A 17,702-nucleotide genomic window follows, 5' to 3' on the forward strand; every position below is an offset into this window, starting at 1 on the left:
TCTGAAATGAAAATAGAACACAAGAAAGCCATTTCAATTTAATTCTTAATCTCATTAGCATTAAAAACCAGGGAATCAAACCGAAAAAATATTGGCTCCGGGAAAATATTTTTTTTTTAAATTACCAAAATTTGGTTGCAGAACGAAATTAAAAGCCAAGCCATAATCAAAATGACATTCCATTTGAAAATCAGTTCAGTTTTGCCAAAGTTATGATAATTTAATATCGGTCCGATCTTCGATCTAGCAACTTTACAAGTCAAAATTTTTCTTCAATTTGACATGATTTTTTACAAAAAAATGAAAGCTCTCAGAATCAAGTTTAAAGTGTTGTTTTATACTAATTATGATATTCGGAGTTGATTAAAAGTGAAAACTTGAGATTTAAAATTTAAAATTTTCATAATTCCAAAGGGGGTACCCTTAGCATCGATCCCAAGATCTAGAGGGAAATAATTTTTTTTACAAAATTAATTTAATTTGAATGCAGAATGAATTTAGAGGCTAAGACATAATCAAAATGACATTCCGTTTGAAAATCGGTTCAGTTTTGCCAAAGTTATGATAATTTAAAATTGGTCCAATCTTCGATCTAGCAACTTTACAAGTCAAAATTTTTCTTCAATTTGACATGATTTTTTACAAAAAAATGAAAGCTCTCAGAATCAAGTTTAAAGTGTTGTTTTATACTAATTACGATATAAGGAGTTGATTAAAAGTGAAAACTTGAGATTTAAAATTTTCAATTTTCAAAATTCCAAAGGGGGGACCCTTAGCATCAAAACCAAGATCTAGAGGAAAATAATTTTTTTTACAAAATTAATTTAATTTGAATGCAGAATGAATTAAGAGGCCAAGCCATGACTATAATGACATTCCGTTTGAAAATCGGTTTAGTTTTGACAAAGTTATGAAAATTCGAAGTTGGTCAGACTATGCATCCGTTCACTTTACAAGTCAAAATTTGTCTTCAATTTAAAATGATTTTTTACAGAAAAATAAAATGTCTCAGAACCAAGTTTAAAGTGTTTTTTTATACTAATTGCGATATAAGGAGTTGATTTAAAGTATAAACTAGAGATTTAAAACTTTAAATTTTCAAAATTTCAAAGGGGGGACCCTTAGCATTAAAATTGCAACGGTTCTATAAGACCTATGTTTCTTTAACTTAATGCTCATAAAGAGAAAACAGTGTTGAAAGCTGCTTTTTGCTTTTTTTTTTAATACTCTGCACTTAAATAAATAAAGTTGTATTTAATAATACTGAATAACACTCGTATTGCAACTTTATTGAATTGGCCTGGCCACTTGACAGCCAGTCAGTCAGTCAGGCTTTGACTTTGACCGCCTTTTATGCTTTATTCTTTATCCTTTTGAGGTTATGTTTTTTTTTTTTATGTATTTTCGTTTGATTTGCGAGTTTGTTGCATTAATTACAAAAGCTGAAAGCTTAATGCAATTAATAACTCATTAAATAAATACAAATCAAAGTGGACGAAACAGCAGCCACAAACGGACCACAAAGTTGGCTCAAAAGGCGAGAGAGGATCCTTTTTGGGTCCTCTCAAAAGGATGGCAGACGTAAAATGTACCAATTAAAAATGCAATTCAAATTTCAATAGATGCGCAAATGAACCGCAATAAAACATGTAAAATCTATGTGAGGGGAAAGCTCAATGAAAGCAGTAGTGGCGAAGAGGGAAGGGGGTTAGAGTTGGGGTACACTAAGAAAAATATGACATTCTAATATTAGTTAGGTACTCACCTTTGAGCTCTTACAGTTTCAAGTTTGCTGTGGACTACAAATCTTAAATATAATAATATTTAAATCTAATTTAAATTTAAAATTCTGGAACTGACTATTTCTATGATATCTATATGATATAATCGACCGATTTTTGCCAAAGTTGGTCAGAATATATAAGACCATGACAACTATAATATCTGTAAATTTTTTTGAAATATCTCCCGAAACAACAGAGTTTTTAAAACTTAATTAGTTTATGAGATTTTTATGCTTAAAATACTACAGTTCGTTTCAAGATTGAAATGAACTAAATTACACTTAGAATAAAAAACACTCTTGAAAAATTTTCATTTAATATAAAATCGCCATAATAGTAAGAAATTTGGAAAATATATTTTTCTTAACTGTAAAAAAATCACCCTTAAAAGAGGTTTCTAAGAATAATCATTTCTAAAATATGCACGAACGGTTTTTTTTTCTAAAAAAAAACTGGGTGATTTTGCTTTTCAATCTTTTTTAAACACTATTAAGACGATTTTCAGATTTTTGGGACTAAAAAAGGAATATTTTTTTTTCGAAGTGTGGAAATAACTACATTTTAAAATAAATTTAAGATTTTTGCGTACTTAAACTAGTATGTTTCGATATTTTGCAGACTTTAATCAATCCCAAAATTGTACTTAAAAAATATATCTCAGAAAATTCTCATTTTAAAATTTCCGGCATAGCGAAAAGCGTATTTGAAGACTGAGATTGTTTAATAAATTTTAAAAATTTCCAACTCAGTCAGCTTTTGACAACGCTTGCACTTGAGTATACCCCGTTTAAGTACGCAAATTTTGATTTTTTTTCCGAAGTGTATAGAAATAAAGATCGTGAGAGGTAAGAGAAAAAAAGGAAGGGAAAGATTTGCTGTCTATGCTGCATTTTATTCATTAAATTACATTCACATTTCATAGACAATTTCATGGCAAAACTTAACGCAAAGGCAACTTACTACCCCCTACCCCTAACCACGCCACTCTCCCATTTCCCATCTCCTCTCCTCTCCACTTCTCTCTCTCTCTTTTGCCACAAGTCAAGTGTCTTTTTAATTAGCGTTCTGCGCTGCTTCCGTTTGCGGCCACTCGAACTACGACTGCACTCTCTCTTACACTCTCTTACACTCCCCCCCTCCCCTCCCCTGCCTGCTCTCATTCTGCCATTACAGTCACCTATCACAGTGTGTGTCTCTCTCAACAGTTCGCTCTCTCTCGCTCTGCCCAGCTTGCTCTCTCGCTCACAGCTGCTGCTCGTTAAACTGAGATTCAATTTGTGACTAAACATTTCTCGTCCTTTTTGTGTTTCGTTCATCCTCGCGAGCTAAATGTGCATGAAAAATCAAACCGCAGACCAGTGTTGCCACAACAGCTTTTTTGCCATCAAATCTGGCTTTTTTCGAAGTCAATTTGCGTAAGCAAATTTAAAACAGTGGACAGCATAAATTCTGGCTTTATTTTTAAAAGCGTTTTGCTTTTATATTTGTACAGTTCTTGGTTACTTTTAAAAATATATACTTATGTACAATTAAAAGGTTTAATATATGTTTTAAATTAGCTATAGCACCCAACTGAAAAAAAATATTCAAGATTCCGGGATAAAATCAATGTCTGAAGTAAGTTAATCCCGGACTTTCTTAAGCCAAGTACAAAATACTAGATTTAAGCAAGATTTTTTTATTTATCTCCTAATCCAATGTGGTGTCTAAAATACATTAATCCCCAACTTTCCTAAACAAAGTACAAAATTCTTGATTCAAACAATATTTTCATTTTTCTTTCAGCAAATATTTAGATGTTTGGGGTTCTGTAAGCATGATTATAGCTATTTAATATTTTAGGTTTGTATTTTCGGCTGCTTTTTGACTTTATTAATGTTGAGGCGTTGCCATCTAATGCGCATATTGTTTTAAATTAAAAAATCAAAAAATCAAATCAAAAAAAAAAAAAGAATTTTAATCTTGAATTTTAGATTTTTTTTATATCTGTGTATAGACTATTTAAGTAGACCCTTTTGAGGCAGTGTACAAAATAATTAAATTTCAAATTATTATGATAAACTTTAAGAGTTTAAGTAAAAGTTAAAAAAATATGTTAATAAACATTAAATAAGTTAACGCTTTTTTCCAGTTTTTTTTTAATGAAAAATTTAGCTTTTTTCAACTATAACAGCATTTTTTTGCATCTCAAGAGTTGACAACTCTGCCGCACACGCTTCGACTGCGACGTCGACGTCGACAGCGACGTCGCATCGTCTGCTGCCCCAGCGCTCACACTCTAACTGCTCTTGTTACTATTGCTGTCTCGCTTGCGCTCGGGCATATTGCATTTGCGGGCGCTCTTTGCGGTTATGTGGCCCGTTATAATTGCGTGCCGAGTTGTTGCTTGTTTTCCGGTTGGCTGACAGCATGTCTGACAATTCTCCTTCTCCTTCCCCAGCTACAAGCACTTTTACACTTGCCTATCGATATACATATATATTTGTATGTATATGTATATAGATAACTTGCCATTTACTACTATATAGCGACAAATTGATATCGTTTTGTATGATTCGCTCAAGTTGATTTTTAAGCATTACTCAATGAATGCGAATTCGCATTGGAATAAGAATTGCAATTGCAATTCCAATTGCAATCGGATTCGGAATCGGAGCGCAAGCTTTTATGTTTGGGCTTTAACTTTAACCAGTTGACTAACGGTAATTTAGACATGTTCGTGCATGTTAAACACAATTTTAGACTACAAATTTTAAACAGGGTCAAAGCCCGTAACCGTGAACTTATACTAACCGATTGTAATCGGAAAACCCAATCGAAACTTAATTTTTTTATTATACCAAAACTGAAAAACACTAACTTTATTTGATTTTCAATTTTAATTCGAATAAAAATCTCTTTACATTTTATTAGATGTTATTTTTTGAAATTAAAAAGATTTTTTCTTAACATTTTATAATTTTTTGAAAAACAGAAAACTTTCTAAATTGTAAGGCTTATTTAACAAATTGTAAAGTCCTATTTTCAGTACAAAAATGTACCTAAATACAGTTGAGAAATAAAAAAAGATACTTGAAGTTGTACAACATATTTGATTTAGGGGCCCTTAGTACGAATACTTAGTTAAATCATTTTATTAGTTCAAATATTTTCGACTTACTTTAGAAAAAAAAATGTTCATTTATTTTCGTAGCTTTTCCCAAATTCCCAATGATTTTACTCGCTCATTTTCATAACGAACTTTATCAAATATGCAATCCAATTTTTATTTTTCACAAAAAAAAACTTTTATATAGTGCATGGTGTTTACAATTGTAATTGTGTGTGTGTGTGTGTGTGTGTATGTTTGTGTGCGTGTATATTACAGTTAATTTGACTAAGCCTAATGTTTATGATTAGATCTGGCGTGCGGAGAGAGGACTTTTAGGGGGATAGGCAGGAGATGGGTATTGGTTTGTTAAACAGGACTTTTCGATAAATCGATAGCTCAATTTATCGATAATACAAATAATCGATAAATCGTTTATCGATTAATCGAGAATTCGTTGAAAGCACAGATTCGTGTATTGCACAAAAACATTTATATATATTATTTACATAGGCAAGCGAGGGAAAGCGATGACAATACGTCATGCCGCATGTTGCATGCCGCATGTTGCATGATGCATGTTGCAAGTGTGTTGTCTCTACATGGGACAGCCGTGCACATAGCCAACGTTGCGGAATATTGCCGCTGCTGCGGCCGAGGTCAGGAAGTTGCACGGATTGCTTGCCGCTGCGGCAGCGGCGGCGGCGGCACTAAACGAGCTGGACAAACCGCTGGGGCAACAGCCGAGAGCGCCGCCAGCGCCATTCTCCTGCACCGCAAAGTCCTTCTCCAGCGTTGCCTGATGACGCAGCTGCTCCAAACGCAGCTGATTCTGACGCTTCCACTTGGTGCTGCAAGCAAGACAGAGACAGACACAGATGTTATACACTGATACAAGAAAAGTGCACCATTTTTGAGAAAAGAATTCTTAGCTTTGTAAATTAAAATATAGATTTTAAGAACAGTGCAAAACAAAAAAAAAAACAAAGATATGTCATACAATTTTATTAATTTTTTTTTTAAATTTATTTTAGACGAGATTCTTAGTTTTGTAAATTAAAATATAGATTTAAAGAACAGTCTAAAACAAAACAAAAAAAAATATAATATGTCATATAATTTTTTAAAATTCTTTTTTTTTTAAATTTATTTTAGACGAGATTTTTAGAATTCAAAAAAAAATATTTAAAAAACATGAGATAAGAATTCTTAGTTTTGTGAAATAAAATATAGATTTTAGGAACAGTCTTAGCAAAAAAAAATTAAATGTGTCATATAATTTTATTAATTATTTTTTTTATTTATTTTACTCGAAATTCTTAGAATTGAAAAAAATATATATATTTTAAGAACAGTCTTTAAAAATGTTATAAGTTTAAGTATCATAAATTTTTTTAAATCTTATTTATTTAAGACCAGAATTCTTAGTTTTGAATAAAAAAATTAATATAATGTAAGAACAGTCTTAAAAAATGGCGTCTTATACAGGCCTGTTCCGGTTTTCACTTCCCATTTATCGGATTTCAAAAAATGTTATTTTTCATGTTGCATTTGGGCTAAACATTTTAAAATTATATTTTAGCACTTTATTGGACTTAAATTCAGCAACTCAAAGTAAATTCAACACGCAAATTATTTCCAGATTGTTATAAGAACAGGTTCATGATTTTCTTGTTGAAAGTGAAAACCGGAACAGGCCTGATAATCTCAATTACTATTCTTTTCTTATATTTTTCATTTATTATAGAAGAGAATTCTTAGTTTTGCGAACAACAAATTTTAAGGAAAGGTCAAAAAAATATGTGTCTTATAATTTTAATTATTTTTATTTAATTATTATTTAGTCATTAGCTATTAATTATTTTAAGATAAATTTTAGAGCCAAATTTTTAGTTATGATAGAATAAAATATATTTTAAAAACAGTATAAAAAAAATTAATAGGCGTCTTATAATTTTAAATTATTTATTTTTATTAAATAATAATTATTTAAATTATTTTAGACAAACACTTTTAGATTTGCAAAAAAAAAAAATGTTAAGAATAGTTAAAAAAAGTGCGTCTTGAAAGCTGTCAGGTGTGGGGTTCGAACCCACGCTCTCGATTGAGAACCAGAGCTTAAATCTGGCGCCTTAGACCACTCGGCCAACCTGACGTGTTATAAGTTATAAGAAAAAATATCTTGTTGAAAAATGTGTTATGAGCTATTTTTATAACCTGTGCCTTTTGAATGAAAATGGGCAATAAAGGGTATAATTTATTCTTATAAATTTTGTCAAATTAAAAGATATAAAGATATTAAATTATAATTAAAGGTAATAAAAATTTTATTTTTCTACTAAAATTATATCTTATTTGTAGTCCGTAATTTCGTAATTTTAATTTGCAAATTTGGCTATTCTTAGTATTATTTTTAGACATTTGTATAGGTAATCAGAAATAGCATTTACTCACCGTCGATTCTGGTACCAGGTTTTGACCTGTGTCTCCGACAGATTCAATGTTTCGGCCACATCGCTGCGATCGGCGACACTTAAATATTTTTGGCAACGAAACTTGCGCTCCAAATAGGCCAACTGAGCATGTGTAAAGGCCGTGCGTCGTCGCCTCGGCTTTCTGCCGCTTTTGCTGAGCTGCAACTTGTGCTCCGCATAGCTGCCACTGCTCAGGTTGCCAGCTCCACCGGCTCCACCAGGTGTACCACCTCCAACCGACGAGCCGTCAGCGGCAACTGCGGCTGCCAGCAGACCCGCTGCCATGCCAGCCGCAGCAGCTGCCGCACTTAATCCTGCGCCTGCGCCTGCGCCTGATCCTGATCCATGACCATGACCATGACCCGTGGCAGGTCCTGGCGTTGCCGTGCCACACGACTCCACACTGGACTCATCGTTGTGGTTGTAGTGATGCGACAGCAACAAATCCTGCTGGCAACCATTCGACCTGGAATCCGGTGTCGATCGATCCTCAATGTCTATGTCCGAGTCATCGTTGGATAATTCGATTTCTGAAACCATTATATATTCAGTCAGTTAATAATACTTTTATAAAATATGCATGATTTATACCCTGTAATTACCTTGTGCCCTGTACATTTATTATATCCAATTGGATGACCTTAAATTGTATTATTTACCTTAGGATGATTTTAAATCCTATAATACCTATAGTCTCAAAATCTTTTACTTTTTTAAATATTAGTTACACATTGGGTAATTCGATTTCTGAAACGATTATATATTATATTCAGTCGGTTAATAATATTTCTATAAAATATGCATAATTTATACCCTGTAATTTCCTTGTGCCCTGTACATTTATTATATCCAATTAAATGATCTTAAATTGTATTATTTACTTTAGTATGATTAGGTAAATAAACATACCCTTTATGTTCTATAATACCTATAGTCTTGAAATCTTTCTACTTTTAAAGATGAACTCTAATTATTTATTTTAGATGACCTCTAATTATATTACGAGTAGTTACACATTGGATAATTCGATTTCTGAAACGATTATATATTATATTCAGTCGGTTAATAATATTTCTATAAAATATGCATAATTTATACCCTGTAATTTCCTTGTGCCCTGTACATTTTTATATCCAATTAAATGACCTTAAATTGTATTATTTACTTAAGGATGATTAGGTAAATAAACATACTCTTTATATCCTATAATACCTATAGTTTTAAAATCTTTCTACTTTTTTAGATGACCTCTAATTATTTATTTTAGATTACCTCTAATTATAACATATTAGTTACACATTGGATAATTCGATTTCTGAAACGATTCAGTCAGTTAATAATACTTTTATAAAATATGCATGATTTATACCCTGTATTTACATTATACCCTGTACATGTTTGTATACAATTAAATTACCTTAAATTGTATTATTTACTTTAAGATGATTAGGTAAATAAACATACCCTTTAACATATATCCTATAATACCAATAGTCTTAAAATCTTTCTACTTTTTTAGATAACCTCTAATTATATTATTTACAGATTGGATAATTTGATTTCTGAAAGGATTACAGATTTAGTCAATTAATATTACGTTATTTAATATTTGGGAACTATACTGATATGAAATATGTTCAAAAATCAAGATTTTGGTTTTAAAACTACGAATTTTGGTCTAAAAAATGCGTCAAGAACAGAGAATCAAACCGAAACAAATATATGTTACGTTTTCGGTTTCGGTACGTCCCGAAATAACTATTTCGATAAAAGCTTCTATTTCAGTTTTTTTCTTTCGGTTTCGGTATCAGTACCGGTACATAACGGTACAACAAATTAACTTTGAAACATTTTAAAATGTTAAGATGTCTTTTTATATTAAATATGACATGGAAATAAATAGTTAGACCTCAAACATACAAATTTTTTGAACGAATTTAAAAATATTTGAATGCAGAATGAATAAAAAGGCCACATCATGATCAAAATGACATTCCGCTTGAAAATTGGCTCTGTTTTGATCAAGTTGTAACAGTTTGAAGTTGGTCAATTTGACATGATTTTTTACAAAAAAAAGAAAGGTCTCAAAATCAAGTTAAAAGTGTTGTTTTATACTAATTACGATATAAGGAGTTGAATAAAAGTAAAAACTTGAGATTTAAAATTTTGAATTTTCAAAATTTCAAAGGGGGGACCCTTAGCATCGAATCAAGATCTGGTAAAATCTAGAGGAAATTATTTTTTTTTTAAATTTAATAAAATTTAAATGCAGAATGAATTAAAATACCAAATAATGATCAAAATGACATTTCGCTTGAAAATCGGTTCAGTTTTGATCAAGTTATGACAGTTTGAAGTTGGTCAGACTTCGTATTTACTAAATACTATTTAGCCACTTTACAAGTCCAAATTTTTGTTCAATTTCACATGATTTTTTACTAAAAAATGAAAAGTCTCAGAATCAAGTTTAAAGTGTTGTTTAATACTTATTACGATATAAGAAATTGATTACAAGTGAAAACTTGAGAATAAAAATTTTGAATTTTCAAAATTTCAAAGGGGGGACCCTTAGCATCAAAATCGAATCTTGGTCGAAAATAATTAAATTTTCTAAAATGAATGTGATTTATTTTAAATTTGTCTTTTAATTTTATTTTTTAAACGTTTGCATTCGAATTTCAATCAATTTTATTTAACCTCAAGATAAAGTTTAACATTAAATTGTTAAGGCTTGAATCAACACAAAAAAATTTCAATATTAACTTAGTGTTTCTGAAATTTGATCCATTTCTATCAATTGCACTTGAAATTTGTAAGTACATTTAACGTTTTGATTGTTTCGATTGAAAATTGAGGTTGAAATTAAAATGTAGTCTGCTTTTTTGAGCGCAGCGTGGCGTTAATGCGTTCCAAGAACTGAGAACTACGAGATGAGAGCTGAGAGCTGAGAGTCTCCAAGTCTGAGAATCTGAGAGATGCAAGCGCGTGCAGGCACTTTTGACCTATCCAAGTTACTCTCATTATCATCCTGTGGCGAGACAACGATGCTAAGTGCACCCTGTGGTATGTATGTAGAAGATAAAGGACGAAGTCAGGGAGAGCAGAGAAGAGAAGTGGAGAGGGTCCACTAAGTGGGCGTTGGTTGAGGTCCATTAACAAGACAAAAAAAGTCAAGTATACATCATGTGGATTCTGATTTCGAAGAGCAATCAAACATGTTATTTATATCCGTCTCGCAATATCCTTATAAATATATTATATACATTTATATATATATATATCCTGGAATCGCTACGGGATGCTGCCTGATTAAATTCACGTGTCTTGTCTCAATTGTTCCTTTCCTATTGGAATTTACGCTATTTCCCACATACTATATGTTTGCCCGAGGGCAGCAGAAGCAGCATAAGGATTTGGTAAAAAAAAAAAAACAACCACCAGTGGAAGGATTCTGGGCACGTGTGTGTGTACGCCCAGCAAGGATTCTGCTTTGTTAAATACCCTGCACAAAAATTAAAAAAAAATTGTTTAGTGACTAGTGCCTTAAAAAAAATATTGAAAAAAAAACACAATTTACAGGGTATCAGGATATCATATAGTTGCACAATTAACTAAACTAGGGAATCGGACCCATAAAAATATCGTTTGCTGTTTTGGTTTGTCCCAAAATTAACTACTTGGAAAAAGGATGTTTTTTATATATACTGCTTTTTTTCGGTTTCAATACTGGAACGTACTAGTGGAATTTCATTAAATTTTTCATTAAATTTGAATGCAAAAGGAATTTAGAGGCCAAATCATGATCAAAATGATCTTTCCCATGAAAATCGGTTCAGTTTTGACAAAGTTATGCTACATTCAAGTTTGTCAGACCTTTGACTTAGCAACTTTACAAGTCAAAATTTTTGTTAAATTTGACATGATTTTTTACAGAAAAATTAAAAGTGTCAGAATCAAGTTTAAAGTATTGTTTTATAACAATTATGATATAAGGAGTTGAATAAAAGTGAAAACTTGAGATTTAAGATTTTAAAATTTCGAAATTTCAAAGGGGGGACCCTTAGCATCAAATCCAAGATCTAGAGGGAAATAATTTTTTCTACAAAATTACTTAAATTTTAATGCAGAATGAATAAAAATGTCAAACCAAGATAAAAATGACATTTCGCTTGAAAATCGGTTCAGTTTTGATCAAGTTATGACAGTTTCAAGTTGGTTAGACTTTGGATCTAGCAACTTTACAAGTCAAAATTTTTGTTAAATTTGACATGTTTTTTTTTTAAAAAAAAATTAAATGTCTCAGAATTAATTTTAAAGTGTTGTTTTATAACAATTATGAAATAAGGAGTTGAATAAAAGTGAAAACTTGAGATTTAAAATTTTTAATTTGCAAAATTTCAAAGGGGGAGCCTTTGGTATCAAAGCTCAGATCTAGAGGGAACACTTTTTTTTCGAAATCAATTTTATTTAAATGCAAAATGAAATAAGAAAGCAAAACACGATCAAAATGATATTCCACTGGAGAATTGATCCAGTTTTGGCAAAGTTATGAATGCTGGAAGTTGCTTAAAACTTCAAGCTAGCAAATTCACAAGTCAACATTTTTTTATATTTTTATTGTAAAGCAGAAAATATATTTACCCAATATGAATTGTCTATATTTATTCTACTCAACGTTATTTTGTACCCTAAATGTCTTTATTGTTAACTACAGGGTATCTGCTAGTCGAATACCCAATTTTGTTGCAAACGATTTGTATTTTTATAACTTTACTGCGGAAATTATTTTTTTATGTTTTAACCCCAAATGGTTTTGACTTCTATTTATATGAACCATATAGAAAAATAAGAAGAAGCAGAAGAAGACGACGACATATGAATGATGATTCAATTATGCGTGTGTGTGTGTGAGAGAGTGTGTGTGTGTGTGTAGAACTGTGGGACGTCTCAAGTGAGTTGCTTCATTTTTTGATGAAAAGTCACGTCGGATCAATTTGCGGCACAATTGCCATTTAATAGGCACTTGAACTGTGAGATACAAGGAAAAACTCGCATGTGCCGCCAATTTAAGTTAAGATAAGTTTAGATAAATATAATGATAAGATAAAGATAGCTCTATATATATATATATATATAAATAAAATAATTACATACATTTTAAGCATTTCAAATATGGCGCAACTATTCGAAACTTTGAATAAAAATCATAAAAGAATAAATCATGCTAGAACTAATTTAGATTTTTATGAAATTCCATATATTTTTAAATCAAAATTTTACTTTGCTATTAAAATCAAGCAGAATTTTAAACAATAAAATTTTTTTTCTTATTAAATTAAACCAAACCCTTGGGTTCAGTAGGTATATAAACCGGTTGGCGAACCGAACCTAAGTCTTTCTCTATCAAACCAAAGCTTTAGCAAAATTTTGGTGATTTTTTGCCTTGCTTACTATGTAATTAAAATTAGTTGAATACAATCTTAGTTTCTTAATTTAATCATATTCTTAATGCAATTTGTTCCACGCTTTATTGAGAAACTGAAGAAGAAAAAGAAAAATCTTAATCTTAATTGAATTGTTTTGTGGCTAATATAAAGCATAATCCTCCATATAAATATCACATTGAATATATCTATTTTTTTTACAAATCTGTTTAAAACAGGGACTGTAATCATTATAAGATTTATTATAAAGCTCAAGAAATAATCATTATGCTATGAGTTTTATTATTTTATTTATGATAACTTTTGAGCAAAAAATAAAACTCAGGAATAATCATTAAATAATGAATGTAAATTATGATTATTTTGTTTTTTTATTTTTCAATTAAAAAAATTATTGACTTCAATGTATCAAAATATTTTTTTTTACCATGGTCTTAAGATTTATGATTTTTATTTTTTTACTTATTAAATATTCATTTTTTTTTTTGAGCAAAAAAATAAAACCTAAGAAATAATCATTATTTTTGAGCAAAAACATAAAACTCATAGAATAATGATTATTTCTTGAGTTTTTTTATTTTAAATCAAAAATAAAACTCAAGTTATTATTATGACTTTATAAAAAAATATTAAAATGATATATTTAATTTATGTAATTGGAAATATTAATTAAAATTTGTTTTTGATTTATAAATGGTCCACTGACTAGGAATGTATTTAAATGTTGTCCATATATTCCTTATAAAAAAGTCAAAATAATACCTTGAGTTTTATTTTTGATTCAAAAAAATAAAACTCAAGAAATAATCCTTAAGCTATGAGTTTTATTTTTTTGCTCAAAAATAATGATTATTTCTTAAATTTTATTTTTTTGCCCAAAAATAATGATTATTTCATGAGTAAACTAATAAAAATCATAAATCTGAAGATCATGTTAAAATTGCATAGATTACCATTAAAGAAAAATGTTGATATATTTCACGATATTTAACAGTTATTAGCATTGAATGATTTTTTCAATTGAAAAAAAACAAAATAATTATTATTTACTGTCCCTGATAAAAAATTAACCATAACATGCGCCGTTAAGTATGCAACGAACTGTAAACTTAACTGTTACTTGACATAACCTCAGATTTGATAACACTGAAAGACTTTCTTACGGTTTTACTTGTTTTCTTTCTTTTCTTTGCCATTTTTAGGGCTTTGTTTCACATGATTCTTAATTGTCTTGCTGGCAATTAGCTGTCACTTTACATGCACCCAGCACTTTTGATGTTGTGCTGGTGTGTGTGTGTGTGAGGGGTAGGGGGTGTGAGGAGAAGACAGGGGTGGAGGGAGAAACCACTGAAAACTGGCCGCAGGCATTTAAATCTCACACTTCTCCTCAATTAGAAACGACAACAAAACTTTTAGCTAGAAAAATTGTGCGAATATGGCAAAGAGGGGTTAAGGGGGGGTAAGGGCTGGTACATATGGGGTTGGTGCAGTTGAAGCAACAAAACGCTTTGGGCAATAATTTAATTTGTTGTTGTTATTGCTGTTGTTGTACTCGTAACTTGCGCTCGAGCAATTTGTCACGTACAACAACTTTGATTGTTTAGCCTCGAATCAACCACAACAACAACAACCACAACAACAACAATCGTAACAACAACAATGCAAAATAATGGCATGCAAAATTCCCCTTAAAACTCTTACAGCAGGCGATTAAAGGATACCCTATAATTAGAACGCTCAAAAGTATGCTATGAAAAATGTTTTGAATTTTTTTTTAAATTTATTTATTTCTTTTATTATTTTATTCAAATTAATTAACATATAACGCATTTGTATCGTAATAATACTACAGTTAATTATATATTTTGACTAAATACGTTGTTGTTGTTTTTTGATTAAAAATTTCAGTTCAACAAAGACAAAACTTACGAATGAATTTTTACTAACACGAATTTAGCAGCTAAAGTGTCATAAATTTATTCGTTTTGTTTTTTTTTAAGCATAACAATTTTTAAGTATTTTTTAAAATCAATTCGAACTGAAAATAAGTAGTAAATACACAGGAAAAAAATAAAATGCAAGATTAATATTTTTGAAATTAACATGTATTCTTTTTTAAATGCATGCAGAATCAAAAATTTAGATTTCAGGATTTAGACAATATGCGGATAAAATGGTAAATACTCAAACTTCAAAGAATAAAAAAAAAAACCAAGTATTTGATCTAATAAAAAAAATTCGTTCCACAAAAATCAAAACATTTCTGAAAAAATCGTGCTTAAATCAAGAATTTAATTCTTGACTTAAAAAAATTCGACGATTAGCGTATTTCTGACACCGCATTGAATTGATTTTATCCCTGAGACCTGTATTTTTTTTTTCAGTGCAGAAAATATGATAATCCATTTGCAGTAAAATATCATCATTAAAAAAAATCATGTGCATAACAAATTCAAATAAAACCTTCCTAATGGAAACCAAAGAAAACCAAGCTAATATACCCGCTTTGAACGTAAGTACAGGGTATCAAATGGCCTCAGGTGTTCGCTCATTTGTATATCTGCTATGCCTGAGTCTCTCTTTGTGTGTATGTGTGTTTGTGTGCATGTGTTTAGGGTTGTCGTCTAATTATGCATGACATTAAATAAAGTTTAGCTCAACAATTACAACTATTTAGTAGCTAATTGTTTTGCCACACATGTGTGTGTGTGTGTGTGTGTGTGGAAATGTGTGAGAGTGTAACTCTCTGTGTGTGTGTGTGTTGCGTTTTTTTATACCTTTTATATTATTTTGCATTCTAAGCGTTGCAATTTAAATATGGGTCAATCCTAAGAAACTTTTTTTTTATAATAATTATTAAAATGAGAGCAATCACATAAATTATTTCAAAATTATCTGACGAATAGATGTATTAACATTACTGATCTTATGTGATATTGTTTTCATTAATATAGATTTTAATAATCCTTACCACAAGTTTAAGAATGATTTCTTTGGTATTTTCTTATATTTACATTTTTTTTTTATTAAAAGAAATGCGGAGAAACATAAAAATAAACTTTCTTCCTGAAATAATAAAAGATGTTAAAAATAACCAACATTTTGCCAAATGTTTGGTTCGGTAATTCGAACCATAGTACAAAGTTTAGGTTCAGTTCACGAACCAAACTTTATATTCCCTTAGCCCTTTGAACCTTGGTTCACTTCATGTCTTAAATTTTTCTTGATTTATTAAATCCATTAAGTTTTGTAATAACAAAACTTATATTTTCTAAGTGTATATTATGATTCAAAAAAGACAAATTGTTTTATTATTTTTATTCCAAGTCTCAAATAACTGCGTGATATAAGAAAAGTTTGAAATTTATGGCATTTAATTTATTTTTGAATTGATCCTGTTTTTCAAAAAATTGGTTCAGTTGAGGATCAGACTCGCGAAGTAGATATTCTCACAGGTTCAGCTCAAAATTTGAAGTCATATTTAATATCAATTTAAAAACCGCATTTTCAAATCTGAAGCCCAATATAACTCCTGATTTCTGATAATTACACTAACATATAATATTTAACAACATAATTATAAACTTTCGTACATATTTTCTTCAAGAATTATGGATATTATCTGGAATATTTTAGCCCCGTCGAATCTTTATTAAAATTTAAACGAATTTTTCAGGATAATACTCGTAACTTACCAGAATCCGTTTGTCGGCGATTGATGAGGTCTCCCAGTAGATCGCGTATCAAAAACGATTTCGAACTTTGCATTTTATCGAAAACTTTACAGTGTTTTTTTTTTTTTAATAAATAACACTGACAGTTTTAACAATTTTTTGGAATTTTTAACGGAAATTCAAAGCAATGAGAACAACATTGCAATTTGCTTTATTGATAAATATATTTTATACTTCTTAGTTAATTATTTATTGTTTATAATTATATAGCACATGGCACAGAAAAAAAATAAGAGGAAGAACGCGAGCCGACGGCTTAAACAACAACAAGAAGCAGAAGAACAACAACAACACACAACTTGTTTATTATTTTTTTTGTGATATAAAAAATTAAAGTTGTAGAATTTGTTAATTGAATTTGGTTGGCAACGCTGGCAGCTGAACCGTTAAGCGCAAAGTCAAATGAACAACTGAGATGCGGAACGTTTATTAATCCTTTTAGCGCAGTGCAAGGCTCACACACACACACACACACATCCGTCACACACACACACACACATACGCACACAAGTAAATTACGCGATTTGTTGCTGTAAACGGCACAGTTTAACGTGCACAGCTGCCTTACTCTCCACTCTCCGCTCTCCCTCCTCTCTCCTCTCTCCTCTCTCCACTCTCCACACTCTCACCACTCACTCTCTCAGCCTGTTAACATCTTATTTAGCTGTGATTAAATCAGCTTAACAGTCGCAGCATCTCGCTCGCACACAGCGACAAGTGCAACGTTACGTACAACGTTAGCCATTTTGTTTTTACAAACACAGGATAAAAAGACAGCTTGCTGTCGCATTCGCACACTGCACAGCTGCTCGCTGATTGGTCCACGCTCTCACACACTCTCTCTCTCTCTCCTTCTCTCTTTGTGCATCCCTGTGCTCGCTCAGGTTCAGTTTTAGTTTCAGCTTGAGCTTTCGCTTCTTTTGCTCTTCATCCGCTGCCAGTGTTGCCACTGACGTCAGTCGAGTGCAGTTTTTGCACTAAACGCATCGTTTGTGACGTTTTTTTTGCCGTCGGTTTATCGCTAAAATTTGTAGTGTTCGCGACGCGTCGCTGAAAACGCTTCTGCCGACGGTTTATTGATATTAGAACATAGAAAAAGACCTAGGTTCGGTTCGCGAACTGGTTTATATACCCCCCTGAAAACCAGGTTTGATTCGAGCATTGGATTTGATACAAAA

At 30.8% G+C, this 17,702-nt stretch overlaps 1 protein-coding gene and 1 non-coding gene across 2 annotated transcripts; both read right to left on the reverse strand.

Annotated features, from left to right (window-relative positions):
• Positions 1-5,011: 5,011 nt before the first annotated feature.
• On the reverse strand, positions 5,012-16,558 carry LOC117793370 (homeobox protein B-H1). Its single transcript, XM_034633677.1, has 3 exons — positions 16,486-16,558; positions 7,327-7,876; positions 5,012-5,723 (listed from the first exon to the last, which is right to left on the reverse strand). The coding sequence occupies exons 1-3, from the start codon at positions 16,556-16,558 to the stop codon at positions 5,471-5,473; spliced, it is 876 nt and encodes a 291-aa protein (XP_034489568.1). The 3' UTR covers positions 5,012-5,470.
• On the reverse strand, positions 6,944-7,027 carry Trnal-uaa. The gene has a single exon. It is a non-coding gene; the product is annotated as a tRNA-Leu (tRNA).
• Positions 16,559-17,702: the final 1,144 nt, after the last annotated feature.

This window comes from Drosophila innubila, chromosome X (assembly GCF_004354385.1).
Source record: "Drosophila innubila isolate TH190305 chromosome X, UK_Dinn_1.0, whole genome shotgun sequence".
Classification (NCBI taxonomy): domain Eukaryota; kingdom Metazoa; phylum Arthropoda; class Insecta; order Diptera; family Drosophilidae; genus Drosophila; species Drosophila innubila.